Source organism: Chiloscyllium plagiosum, unplaced genomic scaffold (genome assembly GCF_037043375.1).
Source record: "Chiloscyllium plagiosum isolate Xiang-an unplaced genomic scaffold, Cpla_swu_hap1 HiC_scaffold_11, whole genome shotgun sequence".
Classification (NCBI taxonomy): Eukaryota; Metazoa; Chordata; class Chondrichthyes; order Orectolobiformes; family Hemiscylliidae; genus Chiloscyllium; species Chiloscyllium plagiosum.
In genome coordinates this window covers 59732194-59759188 of record NW_028270149.1, presented here as the reverse complement: position 1 = coordinate 59759188, position 26995 = coordinate 59732194, and the positions used below count along the sequence as shown (strand labels likewise).

Sequence of the window (26995 nt, the reverse complement as noted above, 5' to 3'; positions counted from 1 at the left end):
CATAAAATTGTGATGAATTAGCGACATTGTAGTAATTTCCTTGAGTGGTTCACTTAAAAATTGTTGAACTTTGCTGAGTTGCAAAGCAAATTGTACATTTATATTAGTCAACTGAACCTACAAAGGTACCTTGTTTAGCAATTTTGTATTTTTTTTGTTAGATGTAGATATTCAATTTTTAGGCATGAGGTAAATAATTAGGGCTCACTAAGGACTACTTTGCTGCATTGATGTACCGTGTATGTCCATCAAAGGCAAAGGGGTTACAGGAGTTTTGTTTACTATTTTGTTCGAAATGCAAGTTAATTTTGCAGCCCATTACTTTTGAAACCTGTTTACAAGGTCTGCTTGTTAGAGTAATAACTATTTTAAGATATCTAGGAACCGAAAATAATCTTCATACCAAAAGGATGGTTATGGTTGATTTTGTGTTCAGGAAAAAAAAATCCATGTTGCTGGTATTTTCAAGAACTGATAGCTTACATTTTTGTTGTATTCTTCCAAAGTTAAAATTTATTGTCCCTTTTAACTTTTCCCATCATTCTTAGGTACCGTGTTCCCGAGCAGATGTGTTTGCCAGCAAACAGCTCACTATGGTGGAAAAACGAATGTTGATGAAATTTCTTACATTCTGTTTGGAATATGAGCAATACCCAGATGAATACCTAGGTACTGTACTTTTATGGCTAAGGCCACGCTGTATTTCCAAGCTTCTGCCATTGTGCTTGAGGAACTGTGCGCTCACTGCAGACCCACTTTTATCCGCATATCCCCTGTTATTTTGTCTACTAATCCCCAACTTTTGAAAAAAATCTGTGATTTATAATATATTTAAATACATAGTTTCATGTTGCTAACTTCCATGTTCAAGTATATTTTATTGATAGTCTGTTTCCTATTAGAACTTTTCAGTGTATGTGTGTCAACTTAATGTCAACATTTTTTCCACAAGGGGTGTTAAATAGGGCTTTCTGAGTTAATTTTTCACATTGCATTTTTGTTAAGTTAATCCTTAGATTTTGGCATCTCCAAGAAAACTATTCTGTCTGTCCTTTCTTTTCTTGTTTTCTTTCTCTCTCTGCCTGTTTCTGCGTGAAGCAACTGAGGAAGTTTTCAAGTCATGTGCTATGATTCCATAGCCAACGCTATTACAGTACTGAAATTTTTGAAAGCCAGGAGAAGCTAAATTATAAAACCTCACGGTCTCAAATACATAGGAGAAAGTGAGGACTGGAGATGCTGGAGATCAGAGTCGAGAGTGTGGTGCTGGAAAAGCGCAGTAGGTCATGCAGCATCTGAGGAGTAGGAGAATCGACCTTTCGGACATGGGTCCTTCATCAGGAATGAGGCTTGTGGGTCGGGGCTGAGAGATAAATGGGAGGGGGGCAGGGTTGGGGAGGTAACTGGGAAAGTGATAGGTGTATGAAGGCGAAGAAGATGTCAGAGGGGGCAGGGATGGACTGGTCGGGAGGGTGGTGCCGAGTTAGACGTTTGGGACTGGGATAATGTGGGGGAAGGGGAAATGAGCAAGCTGTTAAAATCCACATTTATCCTGCATGGTTGCAAGGTTCTAAGGCAGAATATGAGGCATTCCTGCTCCAGGTGTTGGGTGGTAACGGTTTGGCAGTGGAGGTGACCCTGGACCTGCATGTCCTTGAAGGAGTGGGAGGGGGAGTTGAAGTGTTCAGCCACATGGCGGTGGGGTTGGTGGGTGTGGGTGACCTAGAGATGTCCTCTGAAATGGTCCGTCAGAAGGTGTCCTGTCTTCCCAATGTAAAGGAGACCACATTGGGTGCAATGGATGCAGTAGATGACATTGGTAGAGGTACAGGTACATTTCTGAAGGATGTGGAAGGATCCCTTGGGGCCTTGGATGGAGGTGAGGGGAGTGGTGTGGGCACAGGTTTTGCACTTCCTACGGTGGCAGGGAATGGTGCCAGGAGTGGGGGGTGGTGGTGGTGTTGGGGGTGGGGGGGACCTGATGAGGGATTCGCAGAGGGAATAGTCTTTTCGGAATGGGGAGGGAAATATATCTCTGGGTTCCGATTTGAGGTGGCGGAGGATGATGCATTGTATGTGGAGGTTGGTGGAGTGGAAGGTGAGGACCTGGGGGAGGTTCTGTCCTTGTTGCATTAGGAGGGGTAGTGTTCAAGAGCAGTATTGCATGAAATGGAGATGGGCTGGAGGGCATCGTCGACCATGTGGGAAGTGATGTTGCAATCGTGCAGGGAGGAGGCCAGCTGGGACTTTGAGGTGGAATTGGTCAACCTGAGAATAGATGCAGTGGAGACGGAGCAGTTGGGAATAAGGGATGGTGTTTTTACAGGAGGTAGGGTGGGAGGAGGTGTAGTGGAGATAGCTGTGGAAGTCAGCAGGCTTGTAGTAATGTTTGTGATTAGTTGGTTGCAGGAGACCGTAATGGAGAGGCCCAAGAAGGGGAGGGAGGTTGCCGAGCTGGTCCAGTTGAATTTGAGGTTGGGGTGGAAGATTTTGGTCAAGTTGGTGAACTGTTCAACCTCTTCATGGGATCACAAGGCGGCGTCGATACAGTCATCAATGTAGTGGAGAAACAGGTGGAGGTTGCGCCGGTGTAACTGCAAAAGATGGACTGTTCCACTTAGCCAACAAACAGGCAGGCATAGCTGGGTTCCATGCGGGTGCTCATGGCTACCCCTTTGGTTTGAAGGCAGTGGGAGGATTGAAAGGAGAAGTTGTTGAGGGTGAGGACCAGCGGATGAGATCCTTGGTGGAAGGGTACTGGTTGGAATGGTGTGAGAGGAAGAAACTGAGTGCTTGAAGACCTTTTTCGTGGCTGATCGATGTGTACAGGAACTGGATGTCCATGGTAAAAATGAGGTGTTGGGAGCTGGGGAAACGAAAATCTTGGAGGAGGTGACAGGTGTGAGTGATGTCACAAATGTAGGTGGGGAGTTTCTGGACTAAAAAGGACAGGACTGTGTCGAGGTAGGAAGAGATGAGTTTGGTGGGACAGTTGCAGGCTGAGACAACGGGTTGACTGGAGCATTCCAGTTTGTGAATCTTAAGAAGGGGTTCAAAGACATTGCAGTTGGAGGCTGTGGATGGGAGATCCCCGGAGATGAGGTTGTGGATGGTCTGGGAGATGATGGTTTGGTGATGGGAGGTGAGGTCATGGTCAAGGGGACAGTAGGAGGTGTCTGCGAGTTGGCGCCTGGCTTCAGCAGTGTAGAGGTCAGTGCCAACAAGTTCCACCCTGACCTCAGATTCACCTGGACCATCTTGGCAACCTCCCTCCCCTTCCTGGAACTCTACATCACCGTCTCTGTTGACCGACTAACCACAGACATATAGCACAAGCCCACCAACTTCCACAGCTACTAGACTACACCTCCTCCCACCCAAGCTCCTGTAAAAACGGCATCCCCTATTTCCAATTCCTCTGCCTCCGCTGCATGTGTTCCCAGGATGACCAATTACACCTCAAAGTCCAAGGTGACCACCACCTTCTACAATCGCAACTTCCCTGCTCACGTAGTTGGCAATGCCCTACAGTGTATCTCCTCCACTTCACGCACCACCGCCCTTGACCACCACCCCTCCCAACGCAACAGGAACAGAACACCCCCCGCCCCCCGTCCTCACCTTCCACCCCACCAACGTCCGCATACAACGCATCATCCTCCGCTACTTCCATCACCTCCAAATGGGTCCACCACCAGAAATATATTTCCATCCCCACCCCTATCAGTGTTCCGAAAAGACCGTTCCATCCGTGACTCCCTCGTCAGGTCCACGCCCCCCACCAGCCCACACCCCACTCCTGGCACCTTTCCCTGCCACCGCAGGAAGTGCAAAACCTGCACCCACACCACTCCTCTCACCATTGTCCAAGGCCCCAAGGGATTCTTCCACATCCTTCAGAAATTTACCTGTCTGTCTACCAATGTCATCTACTGCACCTGGAGCACCCGGTGTGGTCGCCTCTACGTCAGGGAGACAGGACGCCTTCATGCGGACCATTTCAGAGAACATTTCTGGGACACTCTTATCCACCAACCCCACCGTCCCGTGGCTGAACACTTCAACTCCCCCTTCCACTCCATCAAAGATATGCAGGTACTGGGCTGCCTCCACGCCAAACTGTTAGCACCTGATGTCTGGAGCGGGAATGCCTCATATTCTGCCTTGGAACCCTGCAACCACATGGGATAAATGTGGATTTCAGCAGCTTCTTAATTCTTCTCCCTTCTCCACCACTTCCCCCAACCCCCCCCACACATTATCCCAGGCCGAAGTCTCCAATTCGGCACCGCCTTTCGGACCCGTCCATCACTGCCCCCCTCTGACTTATTACCTATCGCTTTCTCCTCCTCCTCCTCTTCCTTTTCCTCACCTTCCTTTTCTTCCTCCTCCTCCTCTCCTTTCTTCCTCCTCTCCTTTCTTCCTCCTCTCCTTTCTTCCTCCTCTCCTTTCTTCCTCCTCTCCTTTCTTCCTCCTCTCCTTTCTTCCTCCTCTCCTTTCTTCCTCCTCTCCTTTCTTCCTCCTCTCCTTTCTTCCTCCTCTCCTTTCTTCCTCCTCTCCTTTCTTCCTCCTCTCCTTTCTTCCTCCTCTCCTTTCTTCCTCCTCTCCTTTCTTCCTCCTCTCCTTTCTTCCTCCTCTCCTTTCTTCCTCCTCTCCTTTCTTCCTCCTCTCCTTTCTTCCTCCTCTCCTTTCTTCCTCCTCTCCTTTCTTCCTCCTCTCCTTTCTTCCTCCTCTCCTTTCTTCCTCCTCTCCTTTCTTCCTCCTCTCCTTTCTTCCTCCTCTCCTTTCTTCCTCCTCACTCAGCCTCGACCCACAAGCCTAATTCCTGATGAAGGGCGTATGTCTATTCTGCTGCTCAGATGCTACTCAACCTGTTTTCCCACACCACAGTCTCAAATATATGTTTTGAATTAAAATAGTTAGACAATTTTAATAATGCCTACTTTTTTAATCTTGATCTTTGGTTACTCATTTATTTCTCCACCTCACACACAATTCCCGCTTGGCTGCTAACCTTAATTTTAAAAATGTGAGGCAACTTGACCACTTCAAATGTCTTACACCTGTTCTCCAACTAAATATTTTATGGATGAAGGTATTTTTTTGTAAGCACACTTGTATTTCTGGTTAGTTTTGACTTTAGGTCTTTTGGAACCAGTACCCAAAATGCTTTTGATATTTAAATCGAGATATCAAATCTGAAAATTGGTTGAATGAAACAAAATACAAAGTAATTTGTTTGCTGTGTTTAATCCACAGACTTTCAGGACAGTAGGTTTTCAGATTATTTGAAGACAAAGAAATTAACCTCAAATCTACAACATTTCATTCTGCATTCCATTGCTATGGTCTCTGAAATTGCTTTGACCACTGAGGGACTCAAAGCAACTCAGCACTTCCTACAGTGCCTTGGACGCTATGGGAACACACCATTCCTCTTTCCCTTGTATGGTGTTGGAGAAATACCACAATGCTTCTGCAGGTGTGTAGACTTTACTCTTGATATCTGAATACTCTTTATACCTTTTCATAATTTTCATATTTGAGATTTGTATGAGTTCCAGCAAATGTCTGGTGAGTGAAAAACAGTACGAGAAAAGTTTTTTGGTTATGTTAAAGTTGGGCAGTATTTTAGCATATTTTGTAAATTTAGAAATTGATGACCAAATGTGAGTGTTATATCACCTGGTTAAAATTTTAATTGTGTCTTCTAAAATCATTGACAGCGTAGCATCATAATAATGGGGGAGGCGATGGCTTAGTGGTATTATCGCTGGACTATTAATCCAGAAACCCAGATAATGTTCTGGGAATGTGGGTTAAAATATCACCATGGTAGATGGTGGAATTTGAATTCAATTTTTGAAAAATCTGGAAGTAAAAGACTAATTATGACCATGAATCAATGGTTGAATGTCAGAAAAGCCCATTTGGTTCACTCATGTCCTTTGGGGAAGGAAACTGCCAATCTGACCTGATCTGGCCTACATGTAACTCCAAACCCACAGCAATATGGTTAACTCTTAACTGCCCTCTGGGCAAATTAGGGATGGGCAATAAATGCTGCCTAGCCAGTGGTGCTGTCTTTCTGTCAATGAATAAAGCAAAAAAAAAAGGAAGCATAAAAGATCTATGGTTTTATTCACTGAATATGTAAATATTAAAAAGAATGAAGCAAAATCCAGTTCAGAAGCAAGCTATTAAGTATTTTAAACCTCTTGTTTATCTGTTTATTCCTGAAATCTTATAGTAACTTTTTAAAAGTTGTTAATGTCGGTTAGTGTTATTAAGAAAGTAGCTCAATTGTTGAAAATTTTATGTTCTATTTAACTTTTCTCATTTCACAAATTATGGGCATTGCTCATTGGGTCATCTTTGTTCTGATTAGCCCTAATTGGCCTTGTGAAGGCAGTGATGGACTGCCTGTCTAAACTGCTGCTGTCCATAGTGCTGTTTAGACTGGAATTGCAAGATTTTGACTCAATCATATTAGAAGAATGTCTGCATTAACCACATTTTCAAACAGTACATTCCAGATCTGAGTTGTCGGATAAAGTTTCTGCTTGTATCATATTTGGCACTTTGACAAATTGCTTGAAATCTGGACCCTCTCGTACCTGAGTGGCTCACAAAGCTGTTTTTAAGAGGGTATTTTAGAGTTGACCATGTTGCTGTGGGTTTGGAGTCGATATAGGCCAGATAAGGATGCCAAATTTTCTTCACTGAAAGACATTTGTGAACAGGTTCATTTTTTCAACAGTTAATGATGATACTGAAGCTACCTGAGACTTAATTGAATTTAAGTTCCTCCCTCCTGCTGCTCTGATGTTTAATCAATGTCTTCATCACTTTAGCTTGGGCCTCTTGATTGCTACTTTAATGACATTGCTATCTATTACACCACAGACTCAGTGGCTCACCTTTTTACTACTTAAAACAAAATATGCGGATAGAAAGTTCGTAATTAATTACATACAAGGATGTTATACAGAAATTACTATATGTTCAGAAGTGCATATGTTGGTTTTTTTGGAGACATCTTGTATTTTACAGCTGATCCTTATAATTTGTAATGCAGTGAACAAATTCATTTACAAAATGTGTGGAAAAACTGGCCGAAATAAATTTGCTTGTCGCAGATTACAGATGTAATTTCCAGGAAATTTATGATAAACGTAGGTGAACTTTTACATTAATAGTGTTTGAATTTTGAGCATTACTGATTAGACCTTCAGACTAACATAATTCATTTATGGAATTATGGTCCTAACCTTTTCAAGTATTTTTTTTTCTGTCTCTAGTTTTCTTGTGTTAGTCTATATCTTTTGGAAGGAAATCGTTGCTATGTGGTAGGATTAATCTTGTGCTGCTTTATTCAAATTAGTTAGTCTTTTATTGTGTATAGAGCAAGATGTGTTTTCAGATGAATCATGAGCAAAAAGCTAAATTCTTCCTTGGCTGCTTTAAAATGTAAACCTATGTGTGAGATTGGAGTGGAGAATTTTACTGAAAAATGTGATTGAACTCTGCCAACTTTTTATTCTGTTGAAAATGTGAATTAAATTAGTCATGCTAATATTATGCATATAATAATGGTTAATAGAAAATTAGATAATTAGCAAACACTAGAAAATTGTCCTTTTGAAGATCAGTAAATTTGACAGTAAAATGCCCTTTAATCTGGGCGAATGACTTTACTCAGTTCTTCAGCATTAAATGAAACGCATAAGTAAATTTCTACTCTGATTGAAACAAAAGCAAGCTAATCTGTTGATATGAAGCAACTGTCTTATGGATAATTTGGAAAAAAATACAAAATACATCTCCAATTTTTTTTATGTTCATGTGTTGCGATTACTGCCACAATGAACATAACATTTTGCAGTTTTTATCAAGATTTGATTGCCTGTTTCAATGCACTATCCATCTAGTCTGTTATAGTTATCTATTCAAGTACAACACACACTGTATGCATTGTTTTGGTAAAACAGTTGGTAGTTAGATTTTGAGTGTTCAGATTTTAGTGAATTGAAAAGCAAATGTTGTAGACAAAGGTTCTGTCCACCAACTACTAGCCAATCTTTGGCATGTGTTGTAATTGTGTCGTGGAAGAAAGTCATCAGTTAAATGGTTTTCAGTATATCTGAGATGTGTTGCTTCTCATTACAGATGACCAGGACTGTAAGAGCAGTACCAGTTACAACTAAATTTCCTCCTTAATGCCTACTTATTGAAACTGAAAACATGATCAATATTGCTAGAGGCCAAATAACGACACTATTTCCCAGTGTGAGAGTTGATAGACTTATAAGTTAATTAGTGTTGGTCCTTTATATGATGACATTCTTGATAGGGTTGGTTTATCAGTATAGAGTCCCATAGAAATTTAATTTCAAGTCAATTTGCCCTTATTGAAAACATTGGTTGCTTTGCTTGTGTGTAGGATGTATCCACATAAGTATGACACTAAACAATTTTATTAATCAATGTAATTCACATATATTTTAATATGGCAAATAATCATTTTCAGAACCTACTAATCCATCGAATTATGGAGCATGAATAGGCAATTACGCACCTCTTGCATGCTCCGCCATTTAACAAATTGAAAGTGACCTCATTTGTGACCTGAATTCCACATTCCTACTTGCTTCCAATAACCTTTGACTCGCTTTGTCAAAAGAATGTTTCAAAGTTCTGGAACTCTCTCTTCCAAACAGCATTTTGTATGTGTGTGTGTGCACGGCAGTGGTTCACGAAGACAGCTCACCACTATTTTCTCGAGGGCAACTTAAGGTGGGCAATGGAACTTAGCATATGCAGCGATGCCAGCATTACCTTTTTCTTAAATTAATCTACTTTTGCCTTAAAAATATTCAGTGATGCTTCTATATTCAGTAATACAGGTCAGGCACTTGCATTGTAGAATATGCTGACCCATAGGTGCATGGTCAACTGAAATCAAGTGCAGTCAACAGTGTGAACATTGTAAATGGAAGTTGAAATGAGCTGTGCTAAGAGGTTCAAGGTGTAGGTGGACTGGGGGTTGTGTTCAGGCTTAGAATGCTGTGTGATACATGATTGAGTTTATTTATTTACTTGTGCAACTTGGATATCACTGGCTGGGTAAAGGTGGTAGTGAGCTGTTGCCTTGAAGTACTGCAGTCTCCATGTGCTGTCAGTAGACCCACAATGGTGCCAAGGAGGGAATTGCAGAATTTTGACCAAGCAACCCATTTGATCTATGCACTTGCAATTATACCAATGAATTTCCAAGATTTCCCTCTGTAACAATTACCACTGTAGTACATTACTGAAATGTAAGAAATGGAAAGTTACAACTTTCTTACTCTGTGATGTGCCTCAAAATACAGTAGATGTGCTTGGCACTGAAGTCAACAGCCCATGCACCATTTTAAAATAAACAATAGGTCTATTTACATCCAGCAGCACCAACTATTCAGTTCTGGTCTGCTGAAACTGTTGACACACTTTTTTAAATTTGAGAGAATAATAAAGAACTGAGAGAAACCAAAAATTATTGGAAAGACTCAGAGGTCCGGCAGCATCTGTGCAGAACTTGCATTTCTGATGGATTGGTACCTTCTTAAAATGATTATTCGCCATGTTAAAATCTCCATGAATTAAACTAATTCTATGTATAATTTGATGTTTCGGGTCATACTTGTGTGGATACATCCTTGCTGCATTTGTAACATACAGTTGCAGTTCTGAAGAAGAGTCACTGGACTCAAAATGTAAACCCTCCTTTCTCTCCACAAATGCTGCTGGAAATGTTGAGTTTCCCCAGCAATTTTTTTGTTTCAGGTTTACAGATTCTGCAGTTCTTCCTTTTAGATTTAAAGGGTTGAGAGGATTGTAAAAGTAGAGTGAAATTAGGAATAGGTGATGCCCAGAAAATAATTTGAGGGAAAAGCCGGTTTGTTAGGAGAAATTTCTGCAGAACAGAGTAAAAGAGAATATGAAGAGAGTGGAAGAGATTCAAATGAAAAATGTAAAGGCCAGAGTATTTCTTTTGAAAAAGAATTTGGGCATGAGGCATAATGGAAAACAAATGGTGTGTTAGAGCTCTCACTGATTTTTAAATGTTTTACTTTTATACTATTATCATAATGAGTTATAAGCTGGAAATGATTTGTGGACTTTGGGACAGCTTGTTGTGTATGGACCAAACAAGGTTATTTTGTGAGGCTAAGCCTGGAGGCTAGTAGCAGGCTGATTTCATGATTAAAAAGATTTCAACAGAGACGACAAGCCCAGGAAGGGCATTATTTCAAAAACACAGACGTGTTCGAGCAAGCCTGGAAGAGACCTACGTTCAAGCAGCTGGCAGATGCTGGATGGTAATTGTAGCCTTGGGAGGAGCTGATTGGTTTATGAAGACAAATCTCAAACTCTTATTTTTGCAACTGTTTTCTGAGAGATGGTTCTGGGCTGCTGGTGAGACAGCATGAAGATTTTGAATGCTCCTTGCCCTAATCTTCAAGGCCAGCTTCCAGAAGTCCAAAGAATAGAAAGCTGAGATGTATTGTTTGGATGATCTAAAATGGTAACCCTGATGACTGTTTCAGAAAAGCAACCAAGATCACTTTTATACCTGCCAAACAACGCACCGTGAAAGCTATTTAAGTGATCTAGCCGGTTTCATTATTTTGTTTTATTTATCCCTTTTAAGTGTGTGTGTGTGTGTGGTTTTCTGAAAACATGTTTCAAGTATAAACGCACAGATATTAATCAGCTTACCATGCTTAATTTTCTTTCTGCTAAAGTTATTGCATACTTAATAAATAGTTAAGTCTTTTAAGATACAAAACCAGTGTCTAGAAACTTATTATTTTCAGTCTGGTTAAAAATCATTGCAGTGACTATTTGGAAGATCTTCAATGGTTTCATTTTTCTGTGTTGCAAATGTACGGTTAGAAAGACTGAATTAGTTCAGCTGTCTGACTCAGTGTTGTAATGTAGAAATTTCACAAAAGACTGCTTTTTAGTAGAGTTTTTTTTTGCATTGTGTTTTTTTAATTTGTCATTTTTGGCTGTCCCTTGAATCAAAGATGTCTCCTTCGGATTGCAAGTTTGTGCAAAAAAGAGGTGGGGAGAGAGGAAAGGAAGGGGTAGGAGAGAGGAAGGCGGAGTGAAAGAAGGGAGGAGGGGGAAAGGAGTGGTTGAACGGGAGGAGGTGGGGGTGAGGGGGGTGAGAGAAGGGAAAGTGTGCGTGTTGAAGGGTCAATAATAGGGGAACGTAATTTTAAGGTGAAAGACCGGAGGTTTAGAGGAGATTTTAAGGAAATGAAAAATTCAGAGACGGTGGTGAGACTTTGGCATGCGCTGCTTGAGAGGGAATTGATGCAGGGAACTTCAAACCTTTAAGTAGTACTTGGATGAACACTTGAAATGTCATAATATTTCAGGTTGTGGGCCAAGTACTGGAAATGGCACTAGTGCAGATTTAGACTAGTTTTTGTTGGGTGCAGATTTACTGGAATGAAGGACCTCTGACCACAACAGGGTTTCTCGTGACCTCTCCTTCCACCCACCAGCTTCCGTATTCAATAGACCATTTCCACCCCCAAGCATACCTTGCCTTCCTCTTTCAGCATTCCAGAGTGACCACTCCATCGAGGATATCGTTGTCATTCCTCAGTCACCTCCAATATCCTGCAGCTTTGCTATGGCATCTTTCCATGCAAACCCAGAAGATGCCCTGTTACCTCTATCCTCACTGCCTAGATCCCAAGCTCATCTTCAAAGTGAGCCAGCAATTTGTGTGCTACCTTCAGTCTAGTCGACTATACTCACTACTTACATGTGGTCTCCTCTGTATTGAACCCTGATTGGTGAGACAAAGCTCTAATTGTGTGTCTGCTTTGTGAAACACCTCGACACCTGCAAGTGTGACCCCAAGATTCTGGTGACCTGTCATTTTAATTCTTAACCTTGCCTTTGTGCTGACATTTCTCTGCTCCCATGTTGCACTGTTCCAGTGAAGCTGAAAGTAAGCTTGAGGAGTGGTGTCACCTCTTTTAACTAGGCATTTAATAGTCCTTGATGATTTCACCAGTTTCAGAGCTCAGACCTCAATGTCTGATTGTGAATTTTCTTTGCATGTGTTGATTTTTACACTTTTTTTCTTTTGCTCACCACCTCCAGGCATATCTTTACTTGTTGTTTTCCTTTTTGCCATCACCATTCTGTATGGCTCTGCAAGAGTAAGTCTTTTGGCATTCAATCTTTCCTATCTTACACCCTGTCACAGACCTTCCTTGTGTCCTTGTCGCATCCATCCCTCCTTCAGTTGTGACGCAAGGTGACAGGTCTGAAACGTTAGCTCTGTTTCTCACCACAAATTCTCTATAGCCTGAGATTTCCGGATTTTCTTTTTTAATTTCAGGTTTCCAGCGTCATATCTTGATTGTACCACTACTGGCAGGTTTATTATTCCTCACTACTGCTCCTAAAGTTTGGATGTCGTTTTCCAGACTTTCCATTGGCTAGGAACCTGGAAATTGTTTTCCAGCCAATAAGTGCTTGGTTGCTTACATCTCCTAAATTAATAGTGAAAGCAGCAGGCAGAAGAAAGTCACATGGGGAAGGGTTCAACGAGAGAATTACCATGTGAGTTGAAAAAAACATAACATGAAAACAACAGTCCTTTAATGAGTTGAAGGAGCAAGAAATGAATGTGGGGTAATAGAACAAATGAACAGAGATAAATTGGATTGATTTATTAAAAATAATAAATCAATGTTTACATTGAATAGCTTAAAGTGAAAAGAGATTATTCCTGATTATCATACTGATGGAGGTAATCTGATAACGTTTTCCACTGTAAAGAAGTGTCTCTGCACTCATGAACAATTCTCTTTAGCATAAAGAGCCTAGCAAATAGCTTAAAAGTACTTTTCTTCACAACTGTTGTAAATCTGTAGTCTCTTTGAAGTGACAGACATGAATTTCAAAATGTTACTCATAAATGTTTCATTCTACCCTCCTTCAGTTTGGATTTAGGGTAGGTTGACATTTTCTTTTGTTTGAACATTTTAGTGAAGCACCTAATTATCTAAAATGTAATTGTTTAAAGTCCAATGTTTGTTTGAGTCACTGAAGTAGAAGCAGTTTACAGCTGTAGGTGGCTGCATGTGCTTTCACATTTCTCCAAGAGAACTTTCTTAATCCTATACTTTTTATTTTCACCAGTATGATTTAAGGTGAAATAATTTCTATCTTGAGTTTTAAAAACATCCTGTTATTGTAACAGAAGCAAAGGTAGCCCTCAAGCCTATTTAGTTCTTGTTACATTAGCTTTTAATTAAGAAAAACAACTAGTTAGAGGCAGTATTTTCTCTCCATTAATGTAAGTGTGTAATGAAGATTTATTTTGGAAGTGACCTTCACTGTATTAGCAGGAACAGTAATCAGCAGAATTAATAGAATAATCAAATTATACACAGAACCATTAATCATCGTGAATAGTGCTGTCAGAGTTCAGCTATTAATGGGTCTTATTGTTTAGCAGCTGCATTAAAAATTGCTTCCACTGATTTGTGTCTTGATAGGAACTGAAATGGCATTTAAAGACTGTATGAAGCACTGTGATACAAGGTCTGAAGTTTCTGCAGTTGTTAATTTAGTCATTATGTGACTTGATACTGCAAGGCTAAAGGTGAGAGCAAGTACAGTTTTAGCATCCTCTTTTAGCAAATGAACACATCACTGATACTGGTGGCAGTAGTTAGATGTTTCAAGTTGTGATACTTCTTTTGAGGGTTAATAGCATAAAAAGGTTCCTCAAGTCCACAGGCCACAATTATCAGGATAGTTTTCTGTACATGATTAAGACTGGGATGGCAGTTGTCTTTGATTTACTAATAGAAAGGGTAATAGAGATGGCCTTTATTTATTCATTAATGGCAGTGCATGTAGCTCCTTTTAAACCATTTCAGGGGCAGGTGAAAACCGGAGAACCAATATGTGGTCATTATTTGAACTGAAGAAAACATGCTTACTCATCCAAGTGACCTAATAGTTTGATTTCTGAATCCAATAATCTGTAAGTTAGTTTTTACTCATCCTCCTTGTATATAACTGTTTACAAGATGACATGGCATTATTTCTATTGAGCAGACATCCAGATTTTTCTTTCAACACAAAAGCGAAACATTGCAGACGCTACAAATCTGAACCAAAAAAAAGATGGTGATATATTTGGATCTGGCAGCAACTGAGAGCGAAATAGAAGTAACACCTCAGGTTGATGCTCTTTCATTAGAGAATTGGATAAATCCTAAATTTAAAATATTTAGGAAGAACAAGGAAGTCTGACAATTTGGACAGCTCCGCCAAAGAGCTGGTGCAAGCATATTGCACAGAATGGCCTCTTTCTCTGCCTAATTCTGTCTGAATTCAGGTCGATGAGGGAAAGTCATTGATAAAGCAATCAAGCTGATTGTGCCAAGGACATTGCCCTGAGAAACTCCTACAGCCATGTTCAGAGATGATTGATCTCCTTTAAACCCTCCTTCATGCTAAGTATGACTTACAGGTGGAGAGTTTTCCCAATCCTTTTTACTAAGGCTCCTTGATGCTGCGTGATCAAAAGCTGCCTTGATTTTTAAAGGCAATCCTCTCTCATCTGCACTTTGACTCTCTTATCCATGTTTGAACCAAGTCTGCAATGATATTTTGGGCTGAAGTTGTCATGATGGCACACAGCCTCCTGTTAGTGAGCACGTTACTAGTGAATGTGTGACTTGATAAGCGTGCCAATGAGGCCTTTGTTTACTTGATGGTTGATGGATTGATAAGTGGCTAAATGGGATTTTTCCTGCTTTTTTGTGGATCTGACACACCTTTTCAATTTTTTTTCATTTGTGTTTTAGCAGTGTGAGAGCACAAGAGTTGTGCTTTAGAATTAGCCATAAGACATCAGCACAACAGCCAGTGTTAAAGCGCTTGCTAAGCCCAGCACATGCAACCATTTCTTGATCTTGTATGTGGTTAAATAAATTGGCTGGTCTGGTTTTTGTGATGCAGTAGTTGAGATGGGCTAGCTACTTGGCACTTCTGGCTGAAAATAGTTGGCCCTGTATGCAATCTGTTTTATATCAGTGACCTGCCAAGGAATGAGTATTCTGAGCAGTCTGTTCTGCCATTATTCCTGATGAAGGGCTTTTGCCCGAAACGTCGATTTTGCCTGCTCCTCGGATACTGCCTGAACTGCTGTGCTCTTCCAGCACCACTAATCCAGAACCTGCATATTCTACCCCATTTGCAGCCTGGCACAATTTTGTAAATTCACATTTCATAAGGAGGTGGAACTAGTTGATAGCTGATGTGTTAAATGGGTATTAAAATAATGAAATATTCTCCAAATGGATGTAATAAATTATGCAGCCATTTAGGAGAAAAGGCCCTCTAAAGTGTGTATGTCCTTTTTCTGCACCAACATAGACCATTAGAGCTGCTAAAAATAGAAGAATTTTACTGTTTGTAATTTGAAATCATAGTGTAATGATTTCATTGACAGAATTAAATGTCGGTCTGTAGTTCAGATAAACGGTCACTGGGTCCGCAGTGTTAATTCTGTTTTCTCCCCACAGATGCTGCCAGAAGTGTTGAATTTTTCCAGCAGTTTCTGTTTTTGTTTCTGATTACCAGCAGTTCTTTGAGTTTTTTTGTTAATGATCTATTAACAGGATTTTCTCTCTTGCCATAAATTCCCTGCTCTACCCTAACTTTCAGACTGTCTACCCCCTGAAATTGTCCTATAGCCACAGGGATGAACAGGTCACCTATGTTCACACACAACAACTGATTATACTTCTGAATTCTGGGTAAGCAAAGTGTATTTTCAGAACAAATATGCCATTTTATCCTTTGAGCCTGTTCTACCATTAATTTAACGTTAAGGATTATTTATGGCCTAACTCCATGTAACCATGTACCCATATCCTTAATTCTTTTGAATAACAAGATTGATCAATCTTGGATCTAAAGTTTATAATTGATCTGGCGCATTAGTTGACTGTGCAAGAGCATTTCCCACTTCGACCACTCACTGGGTCCGTGCCATGTTTCATAACATACCTCCCAATTCCTGGACTATACCCCTTCCAGTCCTGTTCTAGACTCTGTCTATATCTTCCACATTGTCTTAATGTCTTACACTCTGATCAAATCATCCCTAATTTTGTAGATTTTAGGCAGTACAACTCTGGTTTCAATCATTGCTCCTTATAAACTTTACACTTGGAGTACAGGTATCAATTATTTTGGCAAGTTTACACAGCAATTATTTCAATGCCAAGATATCTTTCCGAACATGTGATAGCTAGACCTGCTGTCAATATTCCATGTGTGGTCTGACTGTGTTTTCTTATTGTACACAAATGTCTATAGAAACTTAGTTATTGTCAATAAAATTTTGAATTACAGATGAGTGGTATTTTCCCTGAGTCTTAGGAAATTAGGGCAAGTCAAACTATTGTGTTTAAACAAAATCAATATGCTTCCATTTCCTGGAAGTGCTAATTGAAGTTTAAAACTGTTTCTGCACTGGGGAATCTAAGAGCATACTTTGTTTCAGAAAAAAAATTATTTAACACCAGTTTTGTATTGAATTGAATAATTAAAGCTTTCTTAAACTCACATTATCACATTATAAAATGATGGAAGGTATACTGTGACCAGTGATTCTTCCTGTGATATATTGTGTATTTCTCTAACTCCTATTCTTGCAATTGGTTTTCCATGCTGTTACTCACATGTTGTGGGGCAGAATGGGCTGCACTGATCATCACCTCACAGAGTACATAAGCACAACCAGGGGATGCAGTGTTCATCTAAACTTAACTGTTCCTGTTGAAGTTTGATCTCATCATTGGAGGCAGAAATAAAATTTCAAATTACTTGATAGAAGTCCTATCAGAGAGGAAGGATTAGTTGGACCAGTTTGTGGCACAACTATAACAATGATATTAAAGACTGCTGGCTCTGGAAATGGGGCAATGCTCCAGCCAGGTGCTGGGTGAAACCCACATTTAGGGGAAAAATTGCTTTAGGAAGTTTTAAAGCCTTACCTAACAACAGGATCGTGGCTGTTCCAGATGCTGCTCATGTACAATTACCTGTCCTTTCCTCATAGCCCTTGATTCTCTTCATCAAGAATCTGTCTAACTATATGCATTTTTCTGTGCTGTGCAAAAATTGCCAAAAGCCAGGCTGAAAGCGTTCAGTTGTTTTTGTCATTTATTGAACAGCTGTATCTTTTGGGGATGTAGGTCGAACAGTTTTTTTTTGGATCTTGGTACCGATCAGTAGTTTAAAGGGCTTTACTGTAAAACAAGATGTTTTCCAGCATTTCAGAAGCAAGTATGAAACAAAACCTCCAATTACATGCACCCGGTTGATTAAAGGTAAAATATGATAGCAACATTGATATTTTAAACACTGTGTATTTGATTTCATTCTATCCTGTTTTAATGCTAACGTCATTTTCTGTTAACAAAATAACAAGATACGATTATATCTTCTTTCACTTGTGATTTGTATCAGCCATTAGAGAAAAGTTAACTGTCTGAATAATAAATTATACTGTGGGCAACTGCTTAATGTGGCATTGACTTTGCTGAAAGCTGTCCCAAATCAGAAATAGTTGTTTTTTCAAAGCTTCAACCCATTCCATGCATACATGTTGCCTGCATATTGTCAGTCTCTTACTATTCCGTTCCCTCAGTGAAGGTAGAGGTGAATCTCCAAATGTCTTTTAAACTATCATGAATTCAGCCTATTCAATCTGAGTTCTAAAGTACGTTTAGAGTGGTGACTGAAGGGCCAGTTTTTTCTTTGAGGACAAGAAATTGAAGTGGATATGAAAAACCTATTTCCCTTTAGCAGTGGGGTCAACAATCAGGTGGTATAGGTGTCGAGTTAGTGCCTAACCAATTTAAAGGGATGTTGCGAGGGTTTTTTATGCAAGTGGTGGTGGGCACCAGAAGATCATAAATGCAAATTACTGCGAGTGCTGGAATCTGAAACCAAAAGAGAGAGTGCTGGAAAATCTCAGCAGGTCTGGCAGCATCTGTAAGGAGAGAAAAGAGCTGACGTTTCGAGTCTAACTGACCCTTTATCAAAGCTAGTTAGACTCAAAATGTCAGCTCTTTTCTCTCCTTACAGATGCTGTCAGACCTGCTGAGATTTTCCAGTATTTTCTCTTTTGGTACTAGAAGATGTGGAAGAAATATTCAATCTCAATGTGTTTTTTTAAACACAACTTTGTGCGTTTGAAGTGGCACAGCCCCCACTGGGTTCCAGGTCAAGAATTGGAAACTGGGAGTGGGACTCGACTGAGACTGTGGGCACAGTGGACTGAATTATCTCCTGGGTCATGAAGTTTCTGTGCTATAATTTCATTTTACATGGTTAGCATGACAGTTCCATTTCCTACACACTCACCCCTTCTACTTACTCCCAAAATTGTAAAACATTTCCCCTTGTTTTCCACCTTCTGTCCTACCAGTTACCACATTCAATAGATCATTCTCTACCTCAGTCGTGATACCCCTCCTTTTCAGCATTCCAAAGTGGCCATTCCCACCTAAACACTTTGAAATTTCCTGCTCCCCACCAGATGTACTTAAGGTTCAGAGCAAAAAGGATTCCACATTGTCGTCCACCGCTTCCGGTTGCTTGTCATTTTAATTCTTCACCCACTCTCTCTCCTCGTGCTCTGCTTTCTTTTCTGTTTAATGGAAGCTTGAAGAATAGCTTCTTAGTTTTGGCACTTGTGTAGTGGGCTCTACATTAAGTTTAATAATTTAAAATCCTAATCTCTGGCCCCAGTTTATCATTGAACGGCTTCTGCACTTCATCTGAACATGGAACGTTACAGCGCAGTACAGGCCCTTTGGCCCTCGCTGTTGCGCCGACCTGCGAAATTAATCTGATGCCCAACTAACCTACACCCTTCCATTATTATCCATGTGTATGCCCAGTGCCTGTTTAAATGCCATTAACGTTGGTGAATTTACTACCGTTGTAGGCAGGCCATTCCACACCCCTACTACTGAGTAAAGAAGCTCCCCCTGATATTTGTCCTAAATCTATGTCCCTCGTGTTAGCCTTCACGATCTGAGGAAAAAGGCTCTCGCTGTCCACTCTGTCTCACCCTCTGATTACCTTATATGTCGCGATTAAGTCACCGCTCAACCACCTTCTCTCCAACGAAAACAGCATCCGTTCCCTCAGCCTTTCCTCATAAGACTTTCCTTCCGTACCAGGCAACATTCTTGCAAGTCTCCTCTGAACCCTTTCCAAAGCTTCCACGTCCTTTCTAAAATGTAGTGATCAGAACTGCACGCAATACTCCAGGTGTGGTCTTACCAGTGTCTTCTACAGCCACCTTGTGGCTCTGAAACTCATTCCCCCTACCAATAAACGCCAACACAACAGCCCTAGCAACTTGGGTGGCAATATTTCAGGCTTTATGCACCTGGACATAGAGATCTTTCTGTTCATCTACACTGCTGAGAATTTTACCATTAGCCCAGTACTCTGCATTCCTGTTACTTCCAAAGTGAACTGCCTCACGCTTGTCTGCATTAAACTCCATTTACCACTCAGCCCAGCTGTGCATTTTATCTATGTGCCTCTGTGTAACCCACAACACCCTTCGACACTATCCACAAGTCTGCCTACCTTCGTGTCACCTGCAAATTTACTAACCCATCTTTCTACGTCCACCTCCAGATTATTTGTAAAAATGACAAATAGCAGTGGCCCCAAAACAAATCCTTGCGTCACGCCACTGGTAACTGAGCTCCAGGATGAACTTTTCCATCAGCCACCACTCTGTCGTCATTCAGTTAGCCAATTTCTGATCCAAGCTGCTAAATCACCTACAATCCCGAAACTCCTTATTTTGTGCAAGAGCCTACCATGTGGAACCTTAGCAAACGCCTTACTGAAATTATTAGACACCACGTCAACCACCTTACCTTCATCCACCTGTTTTGTCACCTTGTAGAGCTCTGTAAAGTTAGTGAGGCATGACTTACCTTTCACAAAAGTGTTGACTATCCCTAATCGGATTATTCCTTTCAATATGATAAATCCTCTCTTATAACCTTTTTCAACATCTTGCCCACAACTGAAGTAAGGCTCACTAGCCTATAATTACCAGGGTTGCCCCAACTCCCCTTCTTAAACAAAGGAACATTTGCTATCCTCCAGTCTTCTGGCACTATTCCTGTCAGCAATGGTGACATAAAGATTGAAGCTAATCTGCTATTATTGTTTACAGCTTTAAGGTTTTCGCAAAGATCTGTAGTTCAGGTTGTGGATGAGGTAGTTGGTTAGCTCGCCAAGCTGCTGGGTTATTGTGCAGATGTTTCATTACCGTGCTGGGTAACATCATCAGTGCGAGTTCAGTGTACGGAGATGAGGGAGAGTGAGTCATGTCATTTAGTTGCCAGTTGGTTTTTGTGAAGTCGGTTGGCTGGTTTTCTTCCTGCTTGTCAAATGTAGTGCTTGTTGCAAGGGATTTTGCATACCATGTTGGTCCTGCATATTGTGGGTATGGGGTCCTGTGTCCTGGCATATCACCGTACACACAGATCAAGAGGGCCATTAATTCCACTTTTGACAAAGTAACCATTCTAGGACAAGCTAACCAGAGACTTGCCAGAGTGTTCTTGGAAGCCTGGTTTTCACCCAAAAAGGCCATCAACAAACACACAGACCCAGTGTCCAAACCAGTGCAGAGACGACCCGGAAGTGACACTCACCCCAACGCACTGGACCACATGAAAACCAAGCAGGACAGAACAACAGTGCTTCACAGAAGTCACACTGATATTACCCAGCATGGTAAAGAAAAGTCTGTACGATAACCCAGCAGCTCGGCAAGCTAACCAACTACCTTATTTACAGCTGGTGTTGACCCATTATTTATCTTTGTCTAATTGTTCTACCTAAATCATGTAATGTCTTTTTTTGCTGATCAACCTATCCAAAATCCTGTTTTTTCTTCCACCCACCTCTTTTTCCCCCCCCCCCCACTTCTCTTCTCCCCCCCCCCCCCCCCCCCCCCCCCCAAACTGGCCCCTCTTCCACCTTTGAACGTGCATAAAAACTGTTATGCCTTTAATGTTTTGTTTCTGATGAAAGGTCATCAACCTGAAAGGTGAACTCTCTCCACAGATAATTCAGCATGAATACTTAAAAGCTTTTTCTGTTTTTTTTTTAGATTACTACTTGCATTTATTTTGCTTTTGACTTATTACTTGTGATATCAGTTGACATTCTGGTCTTTGTGTATTTTCCATAATAGCTTGCATCAGTCTTGCTGTGATTTGACTATTAGTATTCAAATCCTGAGTGCTGAATTCGGAACAACATTCATCACCTACACTAAATATTATCAAAACTCGCAATTGTGGTTACCATGTGCAAAAGCTATTCACTATTTTAATAATCGTCTAGTGTTTCATTTTCCATATTAATATAAAGTGCCTGTCTTCTAGTGAAGATGATATAAATGAAAGCAAATGGCTTAATAAGCTTTTTATAAACTTGATCAATTTCACACTTGTTGATAAAAGGCTTAAGACAGATTGCTGCTTTATACAACAAGTTTTTGCTGAAAAGATTACAGAAAATCACAATCATGTGTTGAGTTGCATCCAGCAACCCAGTCAATCACTACCTGCTGTGACTGACATCCTCCATTTTCTAAACAGTAGTAGAGTCACAGCAAGACTGACTTATTTTTTTTTTGAGAGCCTTCTGTACAATTTGCATCAATAGATTTGTCGTCACATGTCGTCACAATGAGGTTTTGTGATTAAGGTCAGCATTGAAAGACCCTTTAACTTTCAGCAGGTTTGGATGTTGCTAAACAAAAATTACATTTATTGCTCTCCTGTAACTGTCCTTCAGAAATTGGTGATGAGTCATAACTATTAGTCTTTGTGGTGAAATAATCCCACAAGTAATTATGCTAGACAGGAAGTTTAAATGAAGGCTGTTAGGGCATTCCAGGACTTTGACCCATTGACAGTTTTTAAGCAAAAGTATTTTCAAATCAGGAAGGCATGTGACTTTAGGAAATTTGAGGTGGTGGTGCTACCACATTCCTGCTAACTTTATCCCTTCAAGTAGCAGGTTTGGGCAATGCTGTCGACAAGGAGTGAGCTTCTACAGTGAACAGTACATAAACTGCAGCCATGGTACATTGGTAGTGGAGAGAGTGAATGTTTAAAGTGGTGGATGAAATGCAATAAAGCAGGTTAATGGTGTCAAGCTTTTTGAATGCTGTTGTGCTCATACAGAAAGAGCTTATTCTGTTCCATTGCAACTTGCGCCTTGTGGATGATAAGATTTTTGAGTTTTAGGAGGAGATTCAGTAGCTAGAAATTATATAGTCTCTGACCTGCTTTGTAGCTACAGTATTTATGTGGCTGATTCTGTTAAGGTTCTGATTAGTGGTAATGTTAGATGTTGTTTAATGGATGTGGTGGTGGGATTTGACATTTGTTATGACCAAGGTGGGCAAGTACATGGTTTCCCTAGTTCCACTACTCCCAGGCCATGACATAACATAGCATAAAAATGTTATAGAGGTAAAAACAATGACTGCAGATGCTGGAAACCAGATTCTGGATCAGTGGTGCTGGAAGAGCACAGCAATTCAGGCAGCATCCGAGGACAGGCAAAATCGACGTTTCGGGCAAAAGCCCTTCATCAGGAATAAAGGCAGAGAGCCTGAAGCGTGGAGAGATAAGCTAGAGGAGGGTGGGGGTGGGGATAGAGTAGCATAGAGTACAATAGGTCAGTGGGGAAGGAGATGAAGGTGATAGGTCAGGGAGGAGAGGGTGGAGTGGATAGGTGGAAAAGGAGCTGGGCAGGTCGGACAAGTCCGGACAAGTCGGGATCGTGTTGCTGGAGGTTAGAAACTAGGATGAGGTGGGGGAAGGGGAAATGAGGAAACTGTTGAAATCCACATTGATGCCCTGGGGTTGAAGTGTTCCGAGGCGGAAGATGAGGCATTCTTCTTCCATGCGTCTGGTGGTGAGGGAGCGGCGGTGGAGGAGGCCCAGCACCTCCATATCCTCGGCAGAGTGGGAGGGGGAGTTGAAATGTTGAGCCACTGGGCGATTTGGTTGATTGGTGCGGGTGTCTCAGAGATGTTCCCTAAAGCGCTCTGCTAGGAAAGCGCCCAGTCTCCCCAATGTAGAGGAGACCGCATCGGGAGCAACGGATACAATAAATGATATTAGTGGATGTGCAGGTAAAACTTTGGATGTGGAAGGCTCCTTTAGGGCCTTGGATGGAGGTGAGGGAGGAGGTGTGGGCACAGGTTTGACAGTTCCTGCGGTGGAAGGGGAAAGTGCCAGGATGGGAGGGTGGGTCGTAGGGGAGCGTGGACCTGACCAGGTAGTCACGGAGGGAACGGTCTTTGCGGAAGGCGGAGAGGGGTGGGGAGGGAAATATATCCCTGGTGGTGGGGTCTGTTTGGAGGTGGCGGAAATGTCGGCGGATGATTTGGTTTATGCGTAGGTTGGTAGGGTGGAAGGTGAGCACCAGGGGCGTTCTGTCCTTGTTGCGGTTGGAGGGGTTGGGTCTGAGGGCGTTGGAGGGCATCTTTAACCACGTGGGAAGGGAAATTGCGGTCTCTAAAGAAGGAGGGCATCTGGTGTGTTCTATGGTGGAACTGCTCCTCCTGGGAGCAGATACGGCGGAGGCGGAGGAATTGGGAATACGGGATGGCATTTTTGCAAGAGGTAGGGTGGGAAGAAGTGTAATCCAGGCAAGAGCGGAACACTTCAACCCCAGGGCATCAATGTGGATTTCAACAGTTTCCTCATTTCCCCTTCCCCCACCTCATCCTAGTTTCTAACCTCCAGCAACACGATCCCCTGACTTGTCCGGACTTGTCCGACCTGCCCAGCTCCTTTTCCACCTATCCACTCCACCCTCTCCTCCCTGACCTATCACCTTCATCTCCTTCCCCACTGACCTATTGTACTCTATGCTACTCTATCCCCACCCCCACCCTCCTCTAGCTTATCTCTCCACGCTTCAGGCTCTCTGCCTTTATTCCTGATGAAGGGCTTTTGCCCGAAACGTCGATTTTGCCTGTCCTCGGATGCTGCCTGAATTGCTGTGCTCTTCCAGCACCACTGATCCAGAGATAAAAATGTTATACCCAAGTCCTGTATGGCCAACAGGCCCTGCTGACCGGTCCATCACTTCCCCCTCTGACCTATCCCCTTCTCCCTTGCCTCCATCCACCTATCTTTTTCTCAGCTACTGCCCCCGCCCCCACATCCCCCCCCCCCATCTCCACCCCCCATCTCCACCCCCCATCTCCACCCCCCATCTCCACCCCCCATCTCCACCCCCATCTCCACCCCCATCTCCACCCCCCATCTCCACCCCCCATCTCCACCCCCCATCTCCACCCCCCATCTCCACCCCCCATCTCCACCCCCCATCTCCACCCCCCCATCTCCACCCCCCCATCTCCACCCCCCATCTCCACCCCCCATCTCCACCCCCCATCTCCACCCCCCATCTCCACCCCCCATCTCCACCCCCCCATCTCCACCCCCCCATCTCCACCCCCCCCATCTCCACCCCCCCCATCTCCACCCCCCCCATCTCCACCCCCCCCATCTCCACCCCCCCCATCTCCACCCCCCCCATCTCCACCCCCCCCATCTCCACCCCCCCCCATCTCCACCCCCCCCCATCTCCACCCCCCCCATCTCCACCCCCCCCCATCTCCACCCCCCCCATCTCCTCCCCCCCCCCATCTCCTCCTCCCCCCCCCCCCCATCTCCTCCTCCCCCCCCCCCCCATCTCCTCCTCCCCCCCCCCCCCATCTCCTCCTCCCCCCCCCCCCCCATCTCCTCCTCCCCCCCCCCCCCCCCCCCCATCTCTTCCTCCCCCCCCCCCATCTCCCTCCCATCTATCTGTCAGCCCCAGCCCACAAGTCTCATGTCTCATGAACGGCTTATGCCCAAAACATCGATTCTCCTGCTCCTCCAATGCTGCTTAACGTGCTGTGCTTTCTCAGCAACGCACTCTCAACTCTCATCTCCAGCATCTGCAGTCCTCATTATATCCTAGTTTATTTTAACCTTTCTGTGAACCCTCTTCTAAGGATGCCTACCTCGCAGAAATTTTCCTCCCCTCTCTACAAAGATCTCAGTATCTCAGTGAGTCCCTCTCCCTCTGTACTACCCTCCCCCCTCCCCAACCCTGATGCTCTTCAGCCATGCCATTCAGCAGATTCGTTACCACAGCCACATCTCCTTCCTCAGTGCCTGCCTACAGAACCATCTGATCCCACATGGACACTGGACCACATTCAGACCAAGACAGTTTGGACCTGAACAGGATACCCAGTACACACTAAAACCTTCAGCAATGATTCTCTTTCTGGACCCTCCCGCTCCATAATATCAGCCATGCGCCGCCATCTACTCTACCTGCAGTCAGTTCTACCCGCCCTTGACCTCAGAGCCACATTCTCCCAGACCTGCAACCGACCTCTGCGTTTCTTCACCCTCCAAAGGATTCAGGCGCTCAACAGTTTTTCTCCGCTACATTGGACATAAAAGAACACAAGTTAAACAAATTTTTATGTACTTCCCTCAATGCACTGGCTTCTCCGAAAACTTCTCTTGGTCTCTGGAACTGCCCAGGCTCCACTACCCACGTGGCCGCTCCATCCATGATTGCCGGGGTGAATGATGACATCACTTCCGCCTCCACCGCCACCCCTCGGACAGCAGCCAATGCCGACCATACCACCTCTGCTATCGCTGTCCACCCAATCACCTCCGTGCCGCGGGTAAGACTACTGCCACTGCTAGATTCACCACCCCCAACACAGACGCGTTACCTACCTTGCACATCACTTGCACCCCAGCAGTTGCCACCACGGCAGCCACTTCCATCCCTAAAGACATCACTCACCTAGACACGGAAGACTCTATCGCCAACATCACTTCCGCCACCAGTGACATCACCTGCTGAGAGCCAAGCCAAAATGTTGCCCACATCACTCGTGACACTACTTCTATCCCTGTGGACACTGCTGTAAGCCCCATTTCTACCCACTTAGTGAGCGTCACTTCTGTTGGTGACATCACCGTGACCCTATAATCACGCCCACTCAAGCAACTGTGTCTCTGCCCCCACCTCCAGCTCCAGTCCCACTCCAGGTCCTAGCTCCCAGCCCTGTTGTGTTCACCATTCCCCCAGACCTCCCACTCACTGAGGACCAATGTTTAGTCCTTCCACCGCCTCCGCTTTCGGGCCCGCTTTTTCAAACAAGACACCACTGAGGACTCCTTGTCCCACCTCCAACACACTCCATCCACCTGGACACCCTGTGCTGGTCTGCTAACTACTCTTGACCTCTTCATTTCAAAATGCTGCCGTGACATCAACCACCTCAACTTGTCCACCCACTCACCCACTCCAACCTCCCGCCCTCCCACAACACAGTCCTTCACTTCTTCCGCTCCAACCCCAACCTTGCCATCAAACCTGCAGACAAAGGGGGCACAGTAGTAGTGTGGCACACTGACCTCTACACTACTGAGGCCAGACACCAACTTGCAGACACCACCTCCTACTGCCTCCTTGATCACGACCTTACCTCCCATCACCAAACCATCATCTCACAGACCATCCATAACCTCATCACCTCTGGGGATCTCCCATCCACAGTCTCCAACCTGATAGTCTGTGAACCCTGCACCGCCCAACTCTACCAGCTATCGAAGATTGACAAACCTGACTGCCCCGGTCAACCCATTGTCTCAGCCTGCACCTGTCCCACTGAACTCCCCTCTTCCTGCCTCAACACCATCCTGTCCCCTTAGTCCAGGAATTCCCCACCTAAGTTCGTGATGCCTAATTTTCACCACGGACATCCAGTCCCTGTACATTTCAATCAGCC

At 43.2% G+C, this 26995-nt stretch overlaps 1 protein-coding gene across 4 annotated transcripts in view; it reads left to right on the top strand.

Moving 5' to 3' along the window:
• chm (CHM Rab escort protein) overlaps window positions 1-26995 on the top strand; it is a 101345-nt gene that overhangs the window by 38667 nt on the left and 35683 nt on the right. For all 4 annotated transcript variants that reach the window (XM_043704523.2, XM_043704522.2, XM_087992130.1 and 1 more), the window contains 2 exons: window positions 549-669; window positions 5260-5482. In XM_043704523.2, the coding sequence (XP_043560458.2) occupies window positions 549-669; window positions 5260-5482 (344 nt within the window). The remainder of the gene's footprint in view (window positions 1-548; window positions 670-5259; window positions 5483-26995) is intronic.